General features: G+C 45.8%; 1 protein-coding gene across 7 annotated transcripts in view; it reads right to left on the bottom strand.

The window, feature by feature from the left end:
- Positions 1-24,034, bottom strand: part of ZNF618 (zinc finger protein 618) — a 160,335-nt gene that overhangs the window by 37,213 nt on the left and 99,088 nt on the right. For 4 of the 7 annotated variants that reach the window (XM_074846613.1, XM_074846611.1, XM_074846610.1 and 1 more), the window contains 4 exons: positions 8,584-8,673; positions 7,134-7,169; positions 6,308-6,385; positions 5,183-5,272 (listed from right to left, as the gene is read on the bottom strand). In XM_074846613.1, coding sequence (XP_074702714.1) covers positions 5,183-5,272; positions 6,308-6,385; positions 7,134-7,169; positions 8,584-8,673 — 294 coding nt within the window. Of the gene's footprint in view, positions 1-5,182; positions 5,273-6,307; positions 6,386-7,133; positions 7,170-8,583; positions 8,674-13,246; positions 13,326-13,783; positions 13,868-24,034 lie in introns of those variants that run through there. The other 3 variants (XM_074846609.1, XM_074846612.1, XM_074846607.1) reach the window with 3 other exon arrangements.

Genomic DNA, 24,034 nt, shown 5'->3' on the forward strand with positions numbered 1-24,034 from the left:
TACTGGAGAAGGGAGGGCAGGAGAGGAGTAATGTAGAGGGCAAGTCTCACTCAGTGACCTCAGTCACTTGGTAAACAGAGTGCACTGTGCTACAGCCACACAGAGCGGCACATGGTGTGCTAAAGAATACAGATGACACAGGTGATATTTAAAAATGGGGGACTCTGCCTTGGCAGCAGGAAAAAGAGCTTAATTCATTGCTGTGCTTGGTCATCATGGCTGTAGAGGAGCTCCTAGGGCAATGACATAGCTAGAGAGACCGAGGAACTCTTTGGGTATGCAACCAGGGCACTTTCAAATGGGATCAGGAAGACAATGTTAGCTCTCATTCCTTCACTAGACCCAGTGCCGGTGCGTGCCCTGCACAAAGGTGGTTAACAGACCTGAGAATATTCAGATGAGAAGACAAAAGGATAAATAAAGGACAAGAACAGCATACCTTACAAAGGAAACACCAAGTCACTCTTTTGGCTTAACTGGGAGGTTAGTCACTATGAAGTGACTTGACAGCAGGCTATACAAAGGTCTAGAAAGGACAGGAATTTGGTAACTTAGCCCTCCTTCACCTAGCAGACAAAGTTATAAATAGGATCAGTGTCTGAAAGCTACAGCTGGATAATTTTAGTCTTAGTTTAATGAGGGTAATAATTCATCAAAATAATTACCTTAAGAGGTTGCTGTATTTTCTGTCACTCTTAACAGCAAGATTAGATGTCTCTCTAAAACATACATGTGAGCAATTAAATCAAGGCAATCCTATAGCATGCGTTACTCTGGTCAATCCAGAGATCACTGTGGTCCCTCCTGGCTTTCCTGTCTTTGGTAAGATCTTCAAGCCCTGTTAATGGCAAGCTGTGGCAGTAAGTAGAAAATCTGGTAGATATTTCAACATGTCTCCTCAAAAGATACATAAATCCACACACTACCACAATAGAACAGAGATCAGATTATCTCAGTAACTTCGCTTTTGCCAGGTAAAAATTCTGGCTAATAATTTGTGTATCACATTTTTTCAGAAAGATCTTGTCAGGACAGGTAAGGAACCATTCAGATGGTTTAGATGGAATTATACCATCACCTCTGGAGAAAAATCTATCTTTAATGAATATGATGGAAAGTGACTCTTTAACAATGGCCTGAAATTCAACATGCTGAGTGGAAACCTCTGCTATTGGAAACAGGTCCTTCCACAGGAAAAACTCTGTGCTCAAACCTATCTAATTCTTAATGTGCTTCTTTATCCATACAAACAAATATTGCCAGTGTTGCTAAGGGACTGTGGGATCAGAGAGTGGGAAAAACATCTGGACTCACAGATTTCACTCACTGAGATGGAGGAGGCAAAGACACACCATCCAACTGGAATCTGGAGCTGTTTTTTTCTTGGTTAGGTGGGACCTGCGTGGAAAACTAGACGTGCTACCAAAAAGCATACCTCTCCCTAAGAGAAAAAGCCATGATGGCAGCTGCCTTTGAGAAACACAGTGTTTAAACACTTTTGATGAACAAATTGTATCCAGCATCCTTCATAATGAGAAAAGTAATTGAGCAGAGAGGCTTGATGAACCTCCTTGAGCATCTCAGGTGTCAGTGTGGATGTAGGTCTCTCTGTCCCCTAAGGAGTGGAGCCAAGTACAATCATAGGGCTGGAAGGGCAGGGTCTTCGACTGCCAGGACCCATCCCACAGCCCCTGAGAGGCAAGGCAGGACCAGAGATGACAGCCAGCTTCAACCAAGAGTCTAGATCATCAGGAAGTTCAAGGCAATGAGACAGGTCAAGCTGGGAAGTCAATCCACAGGTCAGTGGCAGGATCAGCTCTGGTGAGGATAACCAGAGCCAGACATGTACCAGCGATCCTCAAGGAAGTCTACAGTGATGAGACAGGGTTGACATCAAGCTGGGAAGTCAGTCTACAGGTTGGGCCTCAGACCAAGGGGATCCATGGCCAGGCATAGGTATGTCTACAACTGAGCTGGAGACCAACATCCTACAGTGTAGCTCAGGCAGGGACTGACGGTCCAGAGCTGAGCTGAAACAGGGCGTTTGAATGTGGGTGCAGGCCCCGTCTGAGACAGGTCAGGGCCAGTAAGACCTATTAGTGCACTCCGGGCCCTGACATCACTTTACATTTTCATCCTGGAAGCAACAGACATGGATAGCTGTGCAGATTTTAGGGCTCCCACCACATACTTCCACGACCAGGGAGTGTGTTGCCTTATATGCAGTTACCAAAAGAGGATGCAGTGAGTGCACACTCCTGGACTTACCATGCTAAAACCCATTCTTGGTGGCTTTTCTAGCCAGTCCACATCACAAACGCACTAGCTCTTCTCCACACTGTAAACACATCATCTAAGAGCAAACACAATAGCCCACCCACCTGCAAATATGGTTAAACCAGTTCCATCCTACAGAGCAGACACAGCCTGGAGGAGGACAGAAAGAAATCTCTGAACCCCTGTGCACCTCTGCTCAGAGACATTTCTAAAACTGGGACAATGAATGTGCCTACAATCCCCTTTTTTTGGAAACAGCCTCTGACACCCTTCTTAGAAGAGTAAATAGGCTGACAAAAACAGCATAAATGTATTTTAAAAGAGTAATAGCCCAGTTCTAAGCATATGAAAAAGCCCCTACTCGTACCTAACAAAAGGACATTTGGCATTAACAATTCCAGGGAACCCCACAGCAGAGCTCTTTTCCAGACAGCAGGTATCCAGCAGCACTGACCAAAAATTATCCAGCAAGGTCCTATTGACTCTGCAGGATATAAGTCCTTGGTTTAGCCCACTTCCAATGAATTTTTATCCATTATCACAGAAAACCAGAAAGACAGGCTCCGGAAGGGAAGCTTGCACTTAAGCAGAGAGACCAAGAAAGTTGAATTGGTAAAGCTGAAGTGTTTTCCTTACCCGCTCCCACTACAGCTAATTTTTCAGCATTTGCCTTCTAACCAGAAGAACAAGACCAGGGTAAAGACACAGTCTCAGCTTTACTTCTTCTGACTGCAAGGGCCCAAGAAAAGCCAGTTGTGCTGTTCAAAAGTCATGTGTTACAGCGGCCTCACAGGACCTTGGGTTATAGGAAGAGCAGAGTCTGAGCAGTAGAAAGGTGGGAGGATGTACTGGTCAGCCTGGCTTGGGAGCTAATCATGCCCTCTCCTGTATGCTCCTCGGGGTTAGTGATTTGTCACTGTAAATCATAAATCTTACTGGTCATGGGAACTAGGAGAGAAAAAAAAAGGTTAAAAAAAAAAAAGGAAAAAGAAAAGTTTATAGGGAGGGGGTTAAACCTTATGAAAATATTATCCTGATCTGATCTTAAGTGTCCTCAAAGTTAAAGATATTTTCTGAAAGGACTGGAAACCCATCTGCACATCTTAGTGACTGCTGGTCTAGACTGCAGCAGGGGCAGCTTCTCTTGCTTTCACAAAGGCTACTGCAGAAACCATGGTGCAAGAATGGCTTCAACCCCAGCATTCAAAAAAATGTGCCTCCTCCTCCAAAACTGCCTTCCAGTAGTCAGAAAGTGGGCACCAGGACCCTGCAGCTGCACTCTGCTCAGGGAGAAGGGCAGTGTCTGTGTGGACCATTTCATCTGCAGTCAGACCTGCAGGGTCCACCTCAGGCAAATACCGCTCAGAGAAGAACAGTTGTGTTTTTCTTTTATGCTGGAGAGCCTGGACTAGAACCAGCAGCTGCAGCCTATTACTACAGAGGGTTGGGAGGGTGGAGAGATATCCAGAGCAATAAATCCCCCTGAAATGGGAAGTACTGGGAAGATAAGAATCTGCTACTGCTGAGCAGATACTCAATGCACAGTCCTAACAGCATACTGCTCCTTAGCCATCTGTGCCGGGGTGAACTAGAGACACCAAAGCTTTGGTGTCTGAGGGCCCATCTATACCAGGAGATTGACCTACTGCTGATCACCACCGTTGGCTTTTCTGAGGACCCGAATTAAGGTGGAATTTAGGGGTGCGGGGATGTTTAGGAATAACTGTTATGTGTGCAATCATAAGCACTGGGTTAGTTCCTTCAGGCAGATGGGAAATAGTAAGACTAACTTTGTGATGATGGTGGTAGACGTACTTTATGCCCTACACCTTCTACCATTATCTTGATCCATCTCCATGCTTCAGAGAACCTGCATGGAAGCTGTCAAGAGCTACCAAGCCTTGACCCACCTTCTAAGTGACAGTCTGGTGGACTATGTTCCCAATTTATTTCTACATATGTCTAAAACCAATGCTGCCTTATTATAATAACTTAAAAACCTAACTAAAGCCGAATTTGGTGAGGAAGGAGTATGCGCTCCCTCTGCTGGCTGCGGATGAGCAGCTGAGGAAACCCACTAAGGTTAATGAGCTCAGCTCACCCATCCTCATCATCAGCCAAAACGCTGGCAGCTGGGCAGGCAGAGCAACCATGCTGGCTCACAGCATTCAAATCGCAATAAAGCACAGGGCAATGCTATGGAAGAAGTATGAAGTTCAGGTGTAAAGAACTTCTCTGCAGATTTTTAAAGCATCCCAAACCAGCATGTAGCAAAAATTTCTCTCAAATATTTTACTAAAATTTTGCACTAAATTACACTTAATTGCTCATTAAAACCTCCCCTTTGTCTGGGGAGTGCAGACTGTAGTGTCCCTCCAGAGTGCAGATCGTAGTGTCGTGTAGTATGCTGAGAACTGCCTTTTCCCGAGCTCCCTGAAATAAATATTTTATTGCCTGTGATTTAGTAGCAAGCTGCCAAGGTAATTTACATGATTTTGAAAACCAGCTTTAACTCATTGTCTAATAATTTCTCAGAAGCTCCTAAGAAAGATGCTTCTTCCCTAGTATGTACATTCACTTATTATTTAGGGGAGTCTAAAACTTTCGTGCATCACTTCAGTTAAACAATAAAATAAAATATCAAACCCCCAAGGAATATATGTAGAAGTGCATGGACTTTGGTAAAAGTTCAGTGTCATTACAGTAACAGTGTCCCTCTGAGAGATTTCCAGCTCAGCTTTACAGTCCCCTGGTCAGCATGTGATCTACATCCTGCCAGATGCAATTCCACAGGTCCAGTGGAAGGATCCACAGAAATGATACTCTCTCCTGCAACCCTTTTGTTTACCACCAACCACTGTAAATCACAGTTTGTAATGAAATAGATCTCCAGCAGGATACTCACTAATAGGTGCATGCAGTGCCACATGTTCTTGGTATGGAGTGTAGTATTTGTACTGCTTGCCACAGAATTCACAGGTGTAATTGCCAGTTTCTGTGAAGATGAAACAAATACAAAGATCAGAAAGGAGTGCAGTGCCCTCTCACACAATCACCAGCTTCCTGACTTTTTTACACAGAAACTGGCCAGATGACAAAAACTAGAGCATATTCCTCATGCACTTGGAACTTATCCGCCCTGTAATTCACACCACCTTTTCCCCAACAACGGAAACAGTTAAAGCCAGTGTCCAGAGTGATGGACCATGCATAAAAAGGTCCAGAACTAGACAAGCTACGGGAGATTATCCCAAAATTACAGCACGTAAGCGTGCAAACCAAAGGAGAGAATCCATTTCTAAAGTCTATATTACAGATGACACAGTTTTGTCTTCTGGTTACGGACAGTCCGTGATGTGTGGACAACAGGAACAGTCAAACTGGGAAACAAGTTGTCAAGTTTAAGTTTTAATTGCAGAACTTTTATATTGGGATTGTAGATTTCTCTTGCAGGCAGAGGGGCTTTTCTGCAATAACTGTGCTAAATCCTGCTTTGGGGGTACTTGAAATAATGAAGTAGTGTAACTCCACACTGACACCTCCTGCTCCTACCAGTGCTGGGAAGTACAGAACTGACAGCAAGCTGCAAGCCAAAGGAAAATCCAGGATTAATCAGTTGTTTCCAAAATGCAGAATTCAGATAAATGTTTTGGCAAAGTCTGGTTCTGGTCCTCTCTTTGTTTCACTCTGCTCTGACGAACTACCACAAAGGCAGCGTGAACACAATCACCTGCCAACTCTGTCAATACACCTTAAGACCATCTATAATTGCTGCCAGCTTGCTTTTCTCCTGAACCTTTTTCCTATTCCCTTTGCAGAGCTCTTGAGCAGAAAACATCACAAAGCTGCATTTGTTAGGGCCAGGGCTGTTGGTGTTTGGTGTTCATTTGAACCTAAACATATCTTTCAGCACCCCTAAGGTCCCAACACCTCTGCGTAACGCAATGCTTCCTGGTTTTCCTAGAGGTCCTCCGGATTTGAAACCCTTGTGCTTTCTTTTTCACATTTGAAATTGTATAATAACTCATACTTGGGCCAATCTTCTGGAAAGGTTCTGGCTCCTCCTCCTTCACTTCATCTGCTGCTATGACGGCCTGGTCATAGGGGTCTGCAAGAGAACAGAACCAAGAAAAGAGCTGACAACACCTTCAGGTTTTCCTTCTACAGCTGCACGGGCACTGAATGCTCCTGCATCTGTAATGACATTTCAATCTGTAACAAGATTTCAAGACAGGAATTATAAACCAAATGACCCCTCTGTCTGACTTGTCCCTCCTCCTCCTCAGGTGCCCCAGGACTACCCCTGCTTCCAGCCCAGTAACATGCCTTGTAGGTATATAACATTTAAAAAATACAGAGAAAGACTGAACAAACACATTGCAAAGCCTGATCCGTATTTTCTGATTTTCTTCCAGTTCATCTCCTATCTAATGATGTTATACTGTCTGAAAATGGGCATGGTAATGCAGTCTGCAAGCAAGTCAGCTAACAAATACTGACCAGGACCTTCTACCATCTAACAGCACAGCTAGCAACAAATCAGAACCCAACCCATTTTATAAAATAATTTAATTTATGCCTTGAACAATTCACTAAATCACCAAAGACATGAAACACCTGCTTCTTTGATTTTCAGAAGCCTGCTCAATTGTATGTACAACAAGAGCCTGGTATCTACTAGGGCTGGGCATCAACCTACTGGCTGTAGATATATGGGAAGGGAGAGAGGATGCTCCCTCTCCTGCTGCAATCAGTGACAAAACTCCTTGACTCTTACAAGTGTAGAATCAAACCTGCTGTGCCTGAACTACTTGAAAAGGTTTGTGAAATAAAGCACACGAAGGATCTCGGCTTACCTGCCCGGTTTTCTGGGGCCCCTTCCACACTAAAAACTAACACAGAATAGAAGAAGGAGGGGAAGAAACAAAACAGAAATTAAATCCTCTTAAATGGCCTTGTTTTCCTCCTGTATTTCACGCACTGCTTCAGCATATTTCAGCCCCACAGAATAAACCAGGCTTTGTGCCCCAGTCCCTCCTCTTCCCAGCAGCATCCACACAGGAACTATTTGAGCATGCCCAGCCCTAATACACACAGATTCTCAAGGCCTTTGTCCTGACACTAACACAGCCCCACGTGAAGTTCAGCTGCACAGCTGCCTCAGCTTGTGATTGCTAAGACACAACCAGGCCCCTGGAGGAACTGAGACAAACAGTGTCATTGCAAGACACAAGTGGAAGCCATTTCCAAAGCCCTCTCGTAACCCTGGGCAGAGCCCTCTGAACCATAGCTATGAAGACACATTTCTGACAGAAGCAGACATGTCCATCTCACAGTGACTTTCAGTCCCAGCAATTTAATTTTGGCTCCCTATGGGAGGAAGGGAATTTGTGGCGGTGCACTGCAACAGAACACTGGCTGTTCTTAGAGCATGTTCAGATGTCCACACGTTCCAGTCAAAACCAGCAATTTTTCTGGACACCACATATTGTGAAAAACCACTTGCTTTTCTGAGACACTACAGCCATACAGAACCTTCTGCTTTCCAAGCAGCCTCTCTCAAACTCTGCCAGGGCTCCCTCCCTGGCCAAGCGAAGAGCAAAACCAACAGTCTTGTAGCATATGCAAGTGAGGGTCTGAGTATCTGTGGGCTCTGTGCTGAGGAACTTTAGATGCCCAGAAAGCAGGGAGCAAGCCAAGACAGTCGCTGCTTCTATTTCCCCCAATAGAGCAAAAAGAAACACTGCTGGAGTGTCTGCTTCTGTCCAAGTGTCAACAGCCTAGGCCACATCTACATTCACAGAGGAAAAACTGGCCTATAAGGACCACTGACAACTGCATCAGTTCACTACCATGGTGATTAACAAGAACGAAACAACATTTGTCAACTCTGAAATGGGGTTTCTCACAGAGGAGCATGTTGGGAACAATCCTGTGAAGTCAGAAACTAAAAGGCAACTAACTCTTGCCCAGCGAGTAGCCAGACTGACAATTTACCTTGAGGGACTCAGCTCTAGGGTATCTATCCTAACCATGAACCTTCATACAGACAGGAAGACTGCAAGGACTACAGGTCCCATCACAGGGTATTACTTTGATGCACGGAAGAGAATCAAGCACAACAAACTTCCTCCTGCAGCGCCTGTGGACTGGGCCTCCTCTGACAAAGAGCGAGCCATGCTGTGCCATGTCCTGTACATCATGGGCCACACGGTCCTGCAGAACCACGTTTGGCCTTTTCCCAGAATAACACAGCAAAGACTTCTCATTCTAGTTTGGGTGTCTAAGTGTCAAAACAGTACTCACCATCCACGGCATGTAGGTCTCTGTGCTCTTGGAAGCAGCTATAATATTTGTATTTTTTCCCACAGATGTCACATGTGTACCTAAAATTGTCTGTAGAAAGAAGAAAACAGGCCACTTCAGAAACTCTGAGGTAAAAGGCAAGCACTCCAGACAATGCTGCCCAGTCAGACACCCCCATGCAGGTACATTCATCCCACATGCTCTGTCAAATCTCTAAGGCACGCAGACAACCACTCCTTCACCACGACCCCTGCAGGCCTCATGCTATGTGGCTTGGGGCATATTCTGGTTTGTTATTTCCTATTCAGGCAGCTCTGCTCTCCAGTACAGCCTCCGTAAGACCTCACAGCAACGAAGATGCAGAGCAGCAGGCCCTGCGGAAACCTCCTTTGGAAGTTCAGGGCTATGGTAGGCAAGTGCTGATCAGGACAGGGACAAGCTGGCAGAACTCAACACAGAGCCAACCTATGAGCTGTCGGAGGTCAAAGTCTTGTCATGCCAACTACAACATGGACTGGGTGTGCCTACACACTCACAGCACATGTGGTTCTCACTGCTGCTGCTCACTGACTACTAACTGCATCCGAGATCCCCAACGGGCACGTTATAGCAAACAATACCAAAGAGAACCAACAATCCAAAACACGCAGGACAGTAAGGTGCTCGATGAACAGGAGGACTGATGGAGCCTGGTTCTGTCTATGTTTGTACCCTAGACAGCCTCCCTTCATCCCAGCAACAACAGACCCCCTTCACCACAGCTGTGTGGGGAAGACAGATGCAAAAAAGCTCAAGATGCTTATGAATTCGTTTTGGTCTGACAGGCAACAACGATCGTCTTTGGATCAGCTGTCACATCCCTGTAAGAGGAAAATGTCACTGGTCAGCTGGGTGGGGTTTCTCCATCTTCTGACGTCTGACATACACCTCGGGGTACAGACAGCCATCCATAAGTAGTCACCCCCCTGCAACTTGCAGCATTATACTTGTCAGCCAACCGCAGTAGCCGATGGGTTGGGTACTACTAGCCCACTGCAAACAAGGTAAAACACATCAGCTCGTGTAGCCACAAAGGATCTTGAAACTAATGTGTTTTACTTCACAACCGGAGCAAGCTAGGAGCGTACCCATTAGCTACCGGGGCTCCACAGCTGAGCTGCCATTCAGGAAGCTCCGCCCCAGCAGCTCAGCTGTTTGTACTCATGTATCCACACAATTAGCAAAGTTAAGGCCTTGGTTTTACCTCTTCCACACTGTGTTCAACACACCAGAGTATGCGCTTTAAGTAAGCCTTTATTTTACTTCTCAATCATTTTGTTTTTAAAATAAACAACTATTTTAAGCTACTACACACTGGTACAACCTCATCGCTCACTTGGGTTCACTACTGCAGCCATCAGCACCTGGGGTTCCAGCACTAAGCAAAGAATCACTTTCTGCCCTTTATTCTGCTTGGCAGAATGAAAGTAGAAGCTATGCTATCTAGAAGAGAAAAGTGCCAAGTATAAAAGGTGTTAAACAGCTGGGCACTGGAACTGTGCCCCTGTGCTACCAAAAATACTGGAAGCTTAATCAGAGCACAGCAACACTAAGCTAAATCTAAGGGATTTTTAGGAGTCTAGGCTGAACAAGCGAGACGGAGCCCAGGCACATGTACCGGGATGAAAAGGATTCACTGCTTCAGACAGTGCGCTCCTTAAGGAAGAGGAGGAGGAGAAGCACAACACAACTGGTGGGTCACATGGAACTAGGTTTCATTACATAATCTTACGCAGCCTCCTTACCCCAACCTCCTGGGGTCATACAACAGTGCCAAGGGTCTCAATCTACTCTGGACCCTTTCTGACAACAAGGGGAACCTAATGATTGCTAGTGAATATCTGTCTATCTGTTGCAAAAATAAAATACAGTCAAATATTAGCAAAGAAAATTCATCACATGTCATCAGTAATCAGTCCCACATCGCTGGGTGTCCCCAAGACAAGCAACCAGCCTCCTTTTTGAAGTGCAAGGAGCCATGTGGTAGACAAACTGAAGACCAATTCTTCAGAGTTATCCACCAAATACCAAACACTTTCAATACCTCCATTTGGAGGAAGAAAACTATGATGGCCTGAGTCTGGAACAAAAGTGCTCGATATGTAAGGAGACGTGTTAAAACAGAATAAAAGTAAATGCTAGAGGCACACCATTTCACAGACTCAGTACAGGCATGGCTAGTTGTAGTCTCTCTGCACTTAGAAAAGATTGTTGGGGTCTCACTGTCAACAGCAGAGATGTGAGTGGCACATGTGAGGTATGACCACTTCCGTCCCTAGGCAGTGTGGGGTAAATGAAAGCACAATAAAAAGTACAACAGCACACCCCAAGAGAATAGGGTTTTGCTTGTTCTGTTAGGGGACTGTTTTCCCTAAGGAAGAATGACCTCCAGACATTACAGTGAAACAAGTTGTTCTGAGAAGTAAGAATTTCTTCCAGCTGGTATTGGTACTGATCTCTTCCTCGACTCTAAAGGAGAGAACACCCAGTAAATGGTGCCAAGTCCCAGAGATGAGGAGGTTCAGGGAGAATTCAGGAAGTATCCAGAGACTGCTGATGGGTAGCTGAGCTCTACCCTCTCCGAACAACGGCCGCTCTTCCAGGGCTGCACCCAAGGACTTCCTCCTTCTCACCCAATAAAGCTGTCTTTGCTGACAGCCGTCAAACACTTCCAGCGCTGTTCCCAGCACCAACAGCTTTCTTAGCAAGAGACTCACTGAGCACCGTTAGCCTGTACACTACTAGCTACGAGGGACTCCAAGTGCTCAGGTACTCCTGCAAGCCCAGACTGACACCCTCATCCCTCAACCTCTGGAGAGATGGCACCAGACATAGTCAAACTAACGCTACTTAAGCCAGTCTGCTCAGATTCAAGCTCCCTCCTGTCACTAGGTAGACATTAATGCAGGGCAGCTCCACCAAGAGCAGCAACATACCAACAGGCACTAATAGGACTGAAGGAAAAATACAGGGAAGGATACCAATCAGCCCACTAGCACAGAGGTCCAGTGCTGTCCCTTGTTGATATTCAGGCAACAAGTCCTACAGAACACATCCCTGCTGCAAGCTGAGCAATCGCTGTTATTACACTGCTGCAAACGTAGGGTTTCAAAATGCTTAAAAGACGTCTAGTTAAAAAACAAATTCCAGCAAGTATCATCATTCCTCATTCATGATCATGACTCTTTCCAAGGGGAGCAGTGATTCCAGGAAGACGTCGAGGGAGTAACAGCCTTATGTACTTAGTCCGCCCACATTTCATCTTGTGAAATGCACCCACCAAAAGACAGCACCGCACCTTACTAGAAACAAAGGCAAGCAACAGCTTTGTTACGAGGCTCTTCCCCAGACAGAAAGGACTGACGTTTTGAGATGGCAAACAGGCCCGTTTTTCAAGAACCCCAAGAAATAACTCCAGGGGACCTGAAAGCTTTTTTGACCACTGTGCTTGTAAGTCAAGCGCACCTCCAGTAAAAGACAGGGAACGTGCTGCTCTTCTCTCCTGTCTCCAGGGGCTGCTGCTGGCTGGCTCCTGTCACACGGTCTGTGTTCTGCAATGACTCGTAGCTGCTGAAATACCCTGCCCTAGGGATGATCAGCCAGCTCACCTTTCTTTCCAGTGGTTGTATTACCTATTCTGAGATTTTTGGGGTTGTTTTGCTTCAAATATTCAGCAGAGAAGAAAGCACGTCTTTCATTTTGGCAGGAAAGAGGGAGGGCAGAGAACACATGCCCAACAGCGGCAGGCGGAAGAGGCTTCTTTCCTTAGGCCCTGGGCCTCAGGGCATTTTGCTCTGCAAACCCAGGAGGGGAGCAACAGCCATCAGAAATGTTTTGAAAGGTTGGGACTTCTGTATCACAAGCTGGAAATACAGATCACTCAACCCACCCTCATAAGTGCAGGAATCCAAGACCACAAAAACTCTGTACAAACTAGTTTCCACGGGGCTCAGAGAGCTCTACCCAGCATCACAGAAACCCAGACTGGAACAGTTACATACATCATCCAGACGACATCCCTGCAATGCTCTGACAGCACATCCCGTTAAGGGTGCAGAAAGATGGGGTCTCCACACAGCAGGCTGTGGGAGCTTCTTAAGGACTCCTCCGAGATGAAGAACAATTCTCACCTGACACAGAATTCACACTGACCTTTCAAATGGATGAAGCCACAAAAGCGACTTGATGGAGGAGCTCTCACGGTAACCAGGCACTTTGCAGATGCTCCTGAATCCTAAGCCATCCTACTCTTACAGAGCACTGCAGCAACAGCTGTCTAGTAGGCACTGCCTCCAAATGTGGAAGGGCACAGCTGCTGAATGTACACAGATTGCAACAACCTCCTGAATTATTCCCAAAATCCATCAGTGTTCCAGGTCCCAGTCAAGAAAAAAGCAGCAAAATTAAGGAAGAAGAGAGGGCAGTCTGGACACCACTACTTGTCCTGCTCCATGGTTGGGGTGGCACCTCTGCACCAGAAGGTTTGAGAACAGCAAAGGAAGCACCAAATTCCAGGAATTCCATGTTCCTGGCCCACCTTGGGAAACAAGTTTCCCAGTTTGTGAAGTCCAGCAGCATCTCTGGAAGGGGTCTGGATTTCTTACAGTTAAGCCTGCTGCAATACCTTTATCTGTCATCTCTCTATTTGAGGTTGTGATGTTTCTCCCCCCAAACAGGCTTTCTGAGTGAGGCTTATATGAGAACAAAATATCAGCATCGTCCCTCCAGCCATGGCCAGTGGATCGCAGGACAGTCCATGAGATGCTTTGATGTTCAGTTTCACATTCCTTAACTGTTTCCTGAAAATCTGCTGGAGTCCTTATGCGTCCTGCTGGTGATAAACACAGAGGGCTGGAGCTGGTGAATGGCTGTGTAGCAGTGTCTGGAAAAAGCATCACCCTTCCTGGGATGTCTGCCGCACTGAAAGGAACCATGAGCAACTCCAACACTCTTCCAGTATGAGCCAAATCCACCTGATCCAAAGAACCAGGAGAGGCTGGCATTGTCTGAGATATGTGCTGCATGCTCGCGCCTGGGAAACGCCTTTCCAAGCTGTGTCCAGAGCACAGACTACCTGAGCAGCCTCCCCAGAAAAAGACCCAGAGTGCAGCTACTGCTTCCTTACAGCACAGCAGGGAGCAAAAACATCTGGGACCCTCACTTGTTTCTGTGGATTCCACCCAGGGCAGCACAAAGACAGCTCTGGAGAGAGGCTTCTTCTCCCTTTCCGCAGTCAGAAGGGCACCTAGATGGAAAGGAACATATTTATGGCTTCCTAAGCTAGCAGGATATTCCCCGCGCAGGTTCACAGACAGTTCCTTTGGCCTAACCCTTTGGCATCTTTAGGGGCTTCCTCCTAGATGCTGGACTGGCAGTGGGGAAAGGCAGAATGTAGGTTTGCAGACACAGAGCTTACTGCCTGTAGACCTCCATCTACTCCTCATTCAAACTGTGTTCTTGCACAGAAGTTATGAGCTTTACAACTGTATTTTACAGCCAAGTAGAGAGTTGCCAGTAAAATCAGTTGCAATCTACATCAGAGCTCAACTTAAAGGTGTCTAATGGCAAAATTCCTTGAAAAGGGAGCAGGACTGAGCCCAAAGTCAGCAGCAACTCCTTAAGAGGATTAAAGTATCCAGAGTTACATTAGGAAGGATTAAATAATAATAAAATCCAGAAATTTGGAAAGGACAGAAACCCTCACACACAAAGGCACAAGCCAGCTCCTAAGTGGGGGTTAGGAAAAAAACTTTCCCTGTGGGCAAACTATTCCAAGATCACTCATTTCATGATCATTTACTTCCTTCCCACAAACATTTGGCCTTTGTCAGGAACACTGGAGACATCTAGGCACACACTGGCTTAACCTAGCACCGTGCTTCACAAAGCGGGGTCCTCAGGCTGCAAACTACCAAGCCAAGAAAAAGGCAATCCCAAACCCTCACACAGAAGGACCAAATCCCTTGAAATTGCCAAAAAATAGAGCAAGATGTTAGCTCACCTTCAAGCTGGCGAGGGGCTAAATGACAGGTGAGAGGGCAGAGCCACAGGCTTGTGCTTGGTTTCTGGCTGAAGCATTTCAGAGCTTAGTCCCAGCTCCTGAGAAGAGCTGTTGCAGATGCATTCAGTAGCTACAGGACTGGCTTCACCTTACAGCATTTTTTAAGCTGCTTTCAAGTGGGTGGCCAGTGAATGCTATGAATTCTGTGATACACTATCCAAACCACGTGTCAGCTGAATCTATCAGCAAGATGGAGACTGAAATGCAGCCCATCCAGGGCTGTGTGCAATCCCTCCAGGTTTGCAAACTTGATGCCAGACTAGCAGGAACTTCCATACAGAGGGGAATATCCTGAATTCACTTTTGAAAGACAGCCCCCTTGTTCATAACAGTCTAATGGTCACATACTGTCAGGTTTTTTTTTTTAAAAAATTTTGGGAAAAGGGTGTTTTGGGTACTACTCACTGGATGTTGAGAGAGAAAAGACTTCCCAGACGTTCTCAGGATGTTACACATCCATGAATTTCCTTCTCCCACAGTTAGAAGTGTGTCAAAGTTGAACGCAAACAGACAGCAAATATCAGCAATTTAAAGCAAAAATATTACGGCGTTTCACAATTATACCCCAAAATCAGCATTATGAACCGGGATATTCAGACTCCATGATGAAATTCAGACACACCAGACAACACAATTAATGCCAGAAGGTCTAGCTGCATACATCTTCATTCTGGTGTCACTTCAGGGCAATGTTGGATTCTTTTTTATTCAAGTTGTAACTATGTGTAAGATAAAGAATGCTGGAAAGTGTGTTAAGGTGCTACTACCAGCAATTTGACAATGAACAACCTCAACCTTGCATAATTTTCTAAAAACCAGGTGTACTTGTACATACCTAACTTGTTGATGCAGAACAATTTATCTTTTCTATCAGTAAGGATGCTGAATCTCCATCTTAAGTGAAAAAATCAATTCAGCCCACATTGTGGAGTTATGCACAACACACAATAGAGGCCATTTGATTTTAACCTCCTTTTGGAATCAAAATGGTTTGGCTGGCAACACACTACTTACCTACTTCAGAACTGTTTAGATTAAATGATGTAGCACTGAGAGTTTCATAAAGGAAAAGCAAACCTCATCTTGACTTTTTCCTACTCATTTGTTCGTGACTAGAAATTTTGTTCTTACTGTGATTTTCAGATGGGAATTCACATGGAGTATCACTGCCTAGTTTCCAAAGTGGAAAAGAAAAGTGATAGTTAAGTGACTGAGCAGCACTGAAGAAGAGATCCAGGCTCCATAAAACCTCATAAAGAACAAATTCAAATTAAAATAAGCTAGGAAGGATGCAGAACTCTCCTCTTTACAATCACCCAAGATAATCAAAACTCCAACCTTTTTGCTTAGGTCGAAAGGCAGAGGACTTAAGAAGGTAATCCTTGTATTGCTCTGCCTTTCCTGGTTATGCACCTCCTTACAAGTGAAAATACTGAGAACTTAAATACTTAAGATACTTAAAGTGGTTTGGTTTTTTTGTGTGCTATTCAGGTTCAGCGTGTTGAAATACTAACAAGCAGCTCAATGAACAAAGGTTCAGGGTGAAAGAAGAATATGCAATAACTGAATGGCTTTGCTGTTTGAACACCTTTTCTGCTGCTGAATTTCAACCCATGTTGGAAGATGGAAAGTGTATTCCTTCTTAACGAACAGCGGAGGAATGTATTTCTATCTTCAGTAAAGTTCTCCTGGCATCTTCAGGACAAACTGATGGATTATCAGAACAGTCTGGAATTACTAAAATTCTTATCCTTTGTTAACAGAATAAATATATTTCTCCATCAATTTTGCTGCCTGGGAACCCTCTCAGAGATTTGTTGCAAAGTATTAACATCCAGATTTCTGTAAATGTGGTCTATGTAGTCAGTATCTGGGAAAGGGGCAGAAATTTAATTTTTATGGGTATATTAGCAATTTTCTGTATAAGATCATGTGAAGATCACAGATTTATGGACAACTTGAAAGCCTCCTTTTCTATAACCTTAGATTAAAACTACACACAGAGAAACTGGTCCTCTCCAGAGCTATGGAACTGCAGGACAAACATCAAGACCTCCCACATGACTGCGGTGTACCATGCTCCTGAGCACACCTTACCCGGTTATAAGGCAAGACCCAGTAGGATACCCAAAGTCAGAACATCCAAAAAGAACCCTTAGTATAAAAGTTATGTCAGAAGAGCAACTTCAAATTTACCCTATTAAAAAAACAGGTCAGGAACTGCTACCTGTTTCACCCAGCCTCAAAGACGACGTTGGTGCTGTAATGTGAAGGCACTGGGTCAGACCTAGCAAATAGCAGAAAAAGGCAAAGGGAAATGGATCTCTCATGTTACAGAAAACCTGAGAAATTGCAGTGATAAACTCGCTCCCATTCCAGTCCTGCAAGGTGCTCAGAGAAGGAGAACGTAAGAGCAAGACAGCAGTAACCTCTGTTAAGGTGCAATGGAGAGCACTGCACCTTGCCAAAACAGTCTTGCTCCAGGGCAGAATGAACGACCCCAGCCCCAGAGCTGCAAAGAAACATGCTTTTGTGAAAGGCAACAACTACAGCACTGAAGGAAGGTATCTCAGGCCTTAAGATCAAAATTTCTTCACACTGTACAACCCAGATCTAAGTTCCTTGTTACTTTCTTAATGTCCTCCTTCTGCACTGAAATTTATCATTCTTGGTCTCAGCCCATTGGTCATTTAAATTTGAAGATGAACATATTCATCTACCTGTTAGGCAAATGGGAATCTAAAGAGACTTTACCTACTTAAAATGCAAACACATTAGAAAAATCAAATCCATTTTCATAGTCCTCCCCAAGGAGCAGGAGAATTAGTAAATAAGAACACTGGCAAAATTAATCACAACGCTGTAAATGACTAACCGTTCACTCCGCATGTGTACGTGGGTGTGCACGCACACACGCACCATTTACAGCAGGCATTTAATTGTGTAAGGCATTAGTAAGTTTTACCAAGCACAACAGTGGAACTTTCCATTTCTTGCTCTGGTACCTCCCCAAAGAGTAAAAGGAAATCAAAAGCTAAAATTTACTTTAAGGAAACATTAAGGTTGCAAATTTGAATATTTAAAATTAATCAAGAAATGGAGATGCTAAAGGTTCCTCCTCAACCTTCTATTAACACCAGCAAACCACTTACGTATCCTTCCATCACTAGTCAGAACATTAAAGTCACCATGTCCTGTACGCGTAAGGTCTGGGCAAGAAAACCTTAATTTTGAATATATTAATTTCATGGTTTAAATTCACAACCCTCAAAATGTTTTTGCACATGTAAGGCATTAGCACCACGCCTCCACAGCTAACGTTTGCAAGGCATATTCCAGCCCACATCCTTGCTTCTAACCTTTCACTGCTTTTTCAAATAAATTCCTTCTTAGGCTGAACTTTCTCATGCTTAGTCAGAGCCCAAAGGGAAATATGCTCTTAAAAGATCAGGCCAATCATTTTTTATTTATGGGGTTGTGAAATATTTACTATGTATTCCATTTTGGAAAAAGAAAATAAATTGCAATTTTCCTTTTTTCTCCTTGTAACAATGTCACACAGTGGAGACACAGACTCATCATGGATGCTGTCCTGTACAGGTGATGGGCTTGAATGCATCAGGCTAAGAAAAAACTGGAAAGAAAAACCTTCTGTTTGCTGCCTACAGCATCCACAGATCCAGATGAAAGTCAGTGTCCCCCCTACCACTGAATGTCCTATCTTAGCCCAGCATCCAAGTACAATCTAGCACACAATAAGCAAGTCTGACACTATATGAATGGGGAAGGAGAAAATAAAGCTCCCAGATGACAGCAGTTTTATCTAATTTTCAAAAGACACGCCTCCTGACCCATCACCAATCTGATGAGAATTACAGACAGCTACCAGGAGTTGGGATATGAACACAAGCTAAAACAGATCTTGCACTGAGGCGTAACGCTTCACTACATCTAGATACTTGATAAAAGGGACTGAAGATCTGGCAAAGAGGAATGACTCAGACATCGTAAGGCACCCACTGAAAAACTGTGCCACAATGTGGGAGCTTCAGCATGAGAGAGCTGAACAGGTTGGCAAGTCCCCAGCAGCCAGCTCTGCTGTAGCAGAGCCACAAGCTTCCCTCTAGGCTATGGCAAATCCCAAGCTTGGAGTCAAGCTTTGAACAAGGGATGGCGATGGCGCTCAGCTAGTAACTCAAAAACTGAGAGATACTGGGCTGTGCTGCCTGCTTCATCACGTACACAGCTGGGACTGGAGTGCCTCTTCTGAAGATCATTTTGGTACTGCCTGCATTACACGGATCTCTATCCTTAAAAGCAGTTATTTTTAACTCTGTGACACTGCAGCAGACACTGCGCATCCTCACCTTCCTTGATATTTGCTCTTATGTGACACAGCACAAGGAAAACATGCCGACTGGCTTTTCCTTCCCCAGATTGCACTGGTAGAACTGGTAGCCTTGGAGCCTTCTTGGTATTTTGTAATTGCAGTTTGCAGTATGACTTTGGTCTGCACTACAGCAGCTTGTCACTCGAGAGGAGAGCAGTGTCCGGCCATTTCTCAGCCTCTTCTTGAGGGCCAGTTTTCAGCTGGAGAGGATGCTGAAGACTGGACCGTACCAAAAGAGCTCAAGAAATCTCTGTATCACCCGCTGCACCCTGTCTTCCCTGGAAGACTGATCTGTGTTTTTCCCTCTGTAGTACCAGTATCTGTGTAAACCTCCAATTACACAAACTTTGTACCCCCAACACAGTAACCCGACTCACTTCAATAGGGAAAGCAACGCAGAACACATTAAAAACTTGCCATAAACTGGGAAGGGTGATCGAGTCTGGGAGCCACAGAGGGAAAGTCAAGACTTCAGTTTAATTGCAGTGAAGAGCAGTTAAAGAGTGTCTGCTGGCAGAAAGTCCCACCCGGGGCAAGCAGGGAAAGCACTGGGAAAGGCCTCACAACTGAGAGGTTGAGTAACTGTCTGCACAGCAAATTTCTGAACAACACATTAGAAAAACAACCTTGAGGATGTTCTATCTATGAAGCAATGAAACTTTCTGGAGCCCATCTACTTCTAAAATTCTTGCAAGCTCACAGCTATCAATGCCAGCCCGAAGTTTCATCAGCGACAATCACCAACTTCATCTAGTAATTTTTGCCCTGCCTTTGTGCAAGGGGAAGGAGTTCTCTTGGGATAACTAGAAGGAAAAATGCATTCAAGTGCTAGCTCGGAGTCATGAACTCTAGTTTCAGAAGCAATCAGCAGCCACTCCTAACGAACAGACACTCACTGCGCTCACATACAGCCTGATCAATGCCAGTAACTCGGCACCTCGCAGCAGGCTGGGAGCTTGTCTCTTGCACAGGCTTTCCAACACTCCTCACAGCAGGCTCCGTGACTCAGGCAGCTCCTTCAGTAAGATCCGTTGCTGACCCCAGCACATGCCACCTTTACCTGACCATAGGGGAACGCTCTTCCTCCCTCGGGAAAGCACAGTTGAGCCTCCCCCTTCTCTGTGGGAGACAGGAGGGAGGCTACAGGCCGTTGCTGTGTTGGGCACAGGAGTTACTGCTCCGCAGCTCGGCTCTGTGGCTGCTCCTGCTGCGGCCGTGCTCCACCAGCTGCCACTGGCTCCTGCTCCACAGGGTGCTGCTGCGCAGGTGGGCTCCAGCCTGGCTGAGGGTACGACACTATCTCAGGTCAGCCAGCGCCTCCCACCAGCCCCGATGGCCACGGCTTGGATGCAGCTCCTCTCCCATCCGTACTGCTGCTGTCCCCAGCCTTGCCTCAGGCACGCAGGGGCTGCCGCTTGTCCTTGGCGCTGCCCGTTCCTGTATAGCTTCCTCCGCAATGTCCAGTCACACAACCATTAAGGGCTCTGGTAAAGCCATTCTTTTCCAGTAAATACAGTCACTTCTCTGTCCCGTTCAAAGGGCAACACGGAGAGATACCGGCCGCCTTCCGGGAGAGATTCAGGCAGGACACTTGGTAGTGCCAGAACTTCCCACCCACCCCAGCAAAACTGTACCATAACAGTCTGGGAAGAGCTGCTCATCGTGGTGTGTGGAGGTGACATAACACTGTCACACAATATCCAAAGACCACTTTTTGCCCCTCCTCCAACCTGGTAACTCAACAGCATGGTCTGAAATACCTGGTAAATATTGTCACCTGTGGGATGGTAATATTGATATTCAAAAATTATCTGAAAACAGGAAAAAAGGGCTCCAACACAACAGACACAAAGAAAAAACAGGTTGTTTTACTTGGGATCAATCTTGGGACGTTGTGGATCTGGCCTAGCTTTCAACCTATGGGGCTGGCCACAGCAAGCAGCAATGCACTAGGAAAGTCACTCCTGTTTCCACTAGAATTTAAGGCATGAGTGAAGGAAGCCATCAGGTGCTGCCAGGCAAAGGATGATCTGGGCTCACAGACAGGATCTGTCTGCTCAGGCGTCTCCCAAATGGTGGAGTCCACTGAAGAGCTGCGTACGAGTAACCTGCTGGCAGCATGAGCACGGGGATCTGCTTTGGAGAAACAGCACAAAATCCAGCTTTTGTCTCTTAAATAGAATTACATACACGCAAAAGCAGGAGATGGAGACAAAGAACAGGATCTACTAGAAAAGAGCCATTAGTGGTCTTCCAACCTCCAGCAAATGTCACTGAATTGCCATAGTAACAAACAGCAACACCCTTAGGAATGAAGGCAAGTGGGGCATTTGAACTGGGCTGTCCTACTGTAACTGCTTTTTCATGGTGTTTTCCTGCACACCACAGAGTAACCGGCTGGCGGCATGCTGACCGTCTAACAGAGCAAACTTCACACTCACGGCTAGTACTGCCTGTGAGCACTGCCTGCTTTTAAACTACAACTTGCTTGTCATGGTCCTCAAAAAACTTGTTACCAGGTCAAGAGAACAGCCAGCTCCCCTGAATGACACACTGGAGATGAAATCAAGGCTCCCAAAATCACCTCTTTCTGGTTCTTCCCACTTTTAACAGTATGTTGTTAAAATATTCCAGGAATGCTAAGACTCCTCCCCACAATATTAATCAGCATTGCTCCACCAGGCTCAGGACTTCTCCCCTCAGAAAAGGGACACTTCCAAAGTCTCTAACAGCTAACCCGACGTACGGAAAGTTAAGACACCTGATATACTTTAAGAAACCTTCAGTTTTTAGCAATTCTTCCCCTCCCATTTCTCTGTGCATTTGTTGTTCTGCTTTTTTTCACAGGGCACAGAAATGCAATCCAACAGCCTGTGCCCAGCAGACAGGGAGTGGGCTGCAAGCCCAGAGACTTGTGCTCTCTTCCTTTGCCACTCACCCGCTGGTTGCCCCTGGCAAGTGACTTTCCCTCGGTCCTGCCCGCAGAATACCAAACCCCTCTGTAAAGTGATCCCAGGCTTATCCAGGCAAAAGGCTTAGAAGTACTATGGACTAGTAGCACTATTTGCTGAAGTTGTTAACATTTGGTATTTTGAAAACAGGTATTAAAAGGCCATTGGTAAGTTGAAATCAGGCAAATACCATATTAACAGTTGCCAGAGCGACCTTAACTCTGTCCTAGGCTGTTCCAAAGAGGCAGAGATACTATTAGAAAAAGCAGTAATGAGCACGTAGAGAAAAGCTTAGGTGCTTATGCACTCCCAGATGAATTAAGGTTTCATGGGCAACCATAAAACTCACAGTCTAACTGAGCTCTGCAAGCCAGTTATGGTTATTTCGGAGATGTTCTTATACTCAAGTTTGTCTTTCCTACAGAAAAGAGTAAAAATAATACCAATATCCAATAGCCTCAATATTACAATCCATAATCTGTAGCGGAGTTACAGATCTGGAAACAGCCAAGACTACCATTCTCTGGAGACCACAGCAGTGCTGGTGGAGGCTCATACTCCCCTCTACCTCCTGGTGATGAGCCCAAAACCAAGCTGTCAGCGTGGAGACCATCCTGGGTTTACTCCCTAACCCAACTGCAGCTCCCAGGTATAGGCACCGCTGATCCAACACTGGTGCCAGCCTAGCTCTTAAACTGTGACATGTGCACTGAACACAACCTGCTTCGGGACCCAGCACAGTGCAAATACCTGTTCAGGTCAGAGGTGATGCTTCCCGCAGCCCTGTCTCTGGCACACTGTCCCTGCTGGTGCAGGGCTTGTTGGACCCCTACTTGCCAGTGGTTTTATTTAGCTATCTGTCAGGTCGCCAAGAATTTCCCGTGGTATGTGAGCAGCAGGAGGGAGACTGTTTTTACAAAGTTTGTAACTCCCCAAAACATGACTGGAATTTCCATGAAGAAGGATGGCACAGATCTAGCTCAAACACCTTCTTCCTGAGGACTTCCAAAAGTCTGCAGCAAACCACAGAGGCATACGAGCACCTCAGAAAAGATTGCCAGACTCTTGTACAGGAACAGTCAGAGACCTAGATGTGATGTCAAACTGGCCACGCCTGTCTAGGAAAAAATACCAGATAGAAAGTGTTTTTCAAAACTTTTCTCCTCCCCTCCTCCTCCCTGTCAGTCAAAGTTGGTAGCAGCTAGACAAGCCTTTTTATTAACACATTAGCACTGTGGGTTGCATTGTTTTCTTCTCTCTACATGTGGGAATTCTGGTCTTGGACCCTGAGCCAAGGCTAGGAAAGTAGCTCTCAAAGCCATGCAACTATGTCCCCATGAGCACATCCTCTCCTCAATACCACAGATCTGCATCCCTACAAGAACGGGGACAAAACAAAAAAGGGAGTCCCAGAGAAACAATCTATAGACTAAAAACCCCAAGGGCTGAGAACAACCAACCAAGTGCAACAGTTTTTCCTCAAGAGAGTCTTCAAAGTGCCTTCCCAGCTGGAAAGTCTAAACACCACTGTCTCTCCTCTTTAAGCAGGCAGCAAATAAACAACTGGCCTCAGCTGTGTCCCAGCTTGCCCCATGGCTCCCTCTGCCCAGGCAAAAAGGGCCAGGCCAGCCCATCCTGCATCAGCCCCTTCTTACCACTACCACCGGTTCTGCTGACCTGAAGGCAGGGGCATGTCACAACACAGCTTCACCCACCACGTCAGTAACTCATCCTCCCGACAGGCCAAGCACAACTCACTCTCAGACCCCGTACGGCAAGATGCAGACTTTGCCTCCCAAGAACAAAGAGGACTCACTGCTCTCAGGGTAAGTCTGGGGAGCACAGCACAGCTGACTGCCACCAAAGCTCAGCTGCTCTGGGACCAAGCCCAGGTGCCCATGCTGTGCTCTGCAGAGGCAGCAGCCGAGGTGTCTCCTCACTTGGCACACAAGGTTGCCTTCACCAAGCTTTCAGGTGCCTACTGTTGCTGTGAGTAACAGCTGCCTCCAG

This window comes from Strix aluco, chromosome 20, assembly GCF_031877795.1.
Source record: "Strix aluco isolate bStrAlu1 chromosome 20, bStrAlu1.hap1, whole genome shotgun sequence".
Taxonomy (NCBI): Eukaryota; Metazoa; Chordata; class Aves; order Strigiformes; family Strigidae; genus Strix; species Strix aluco.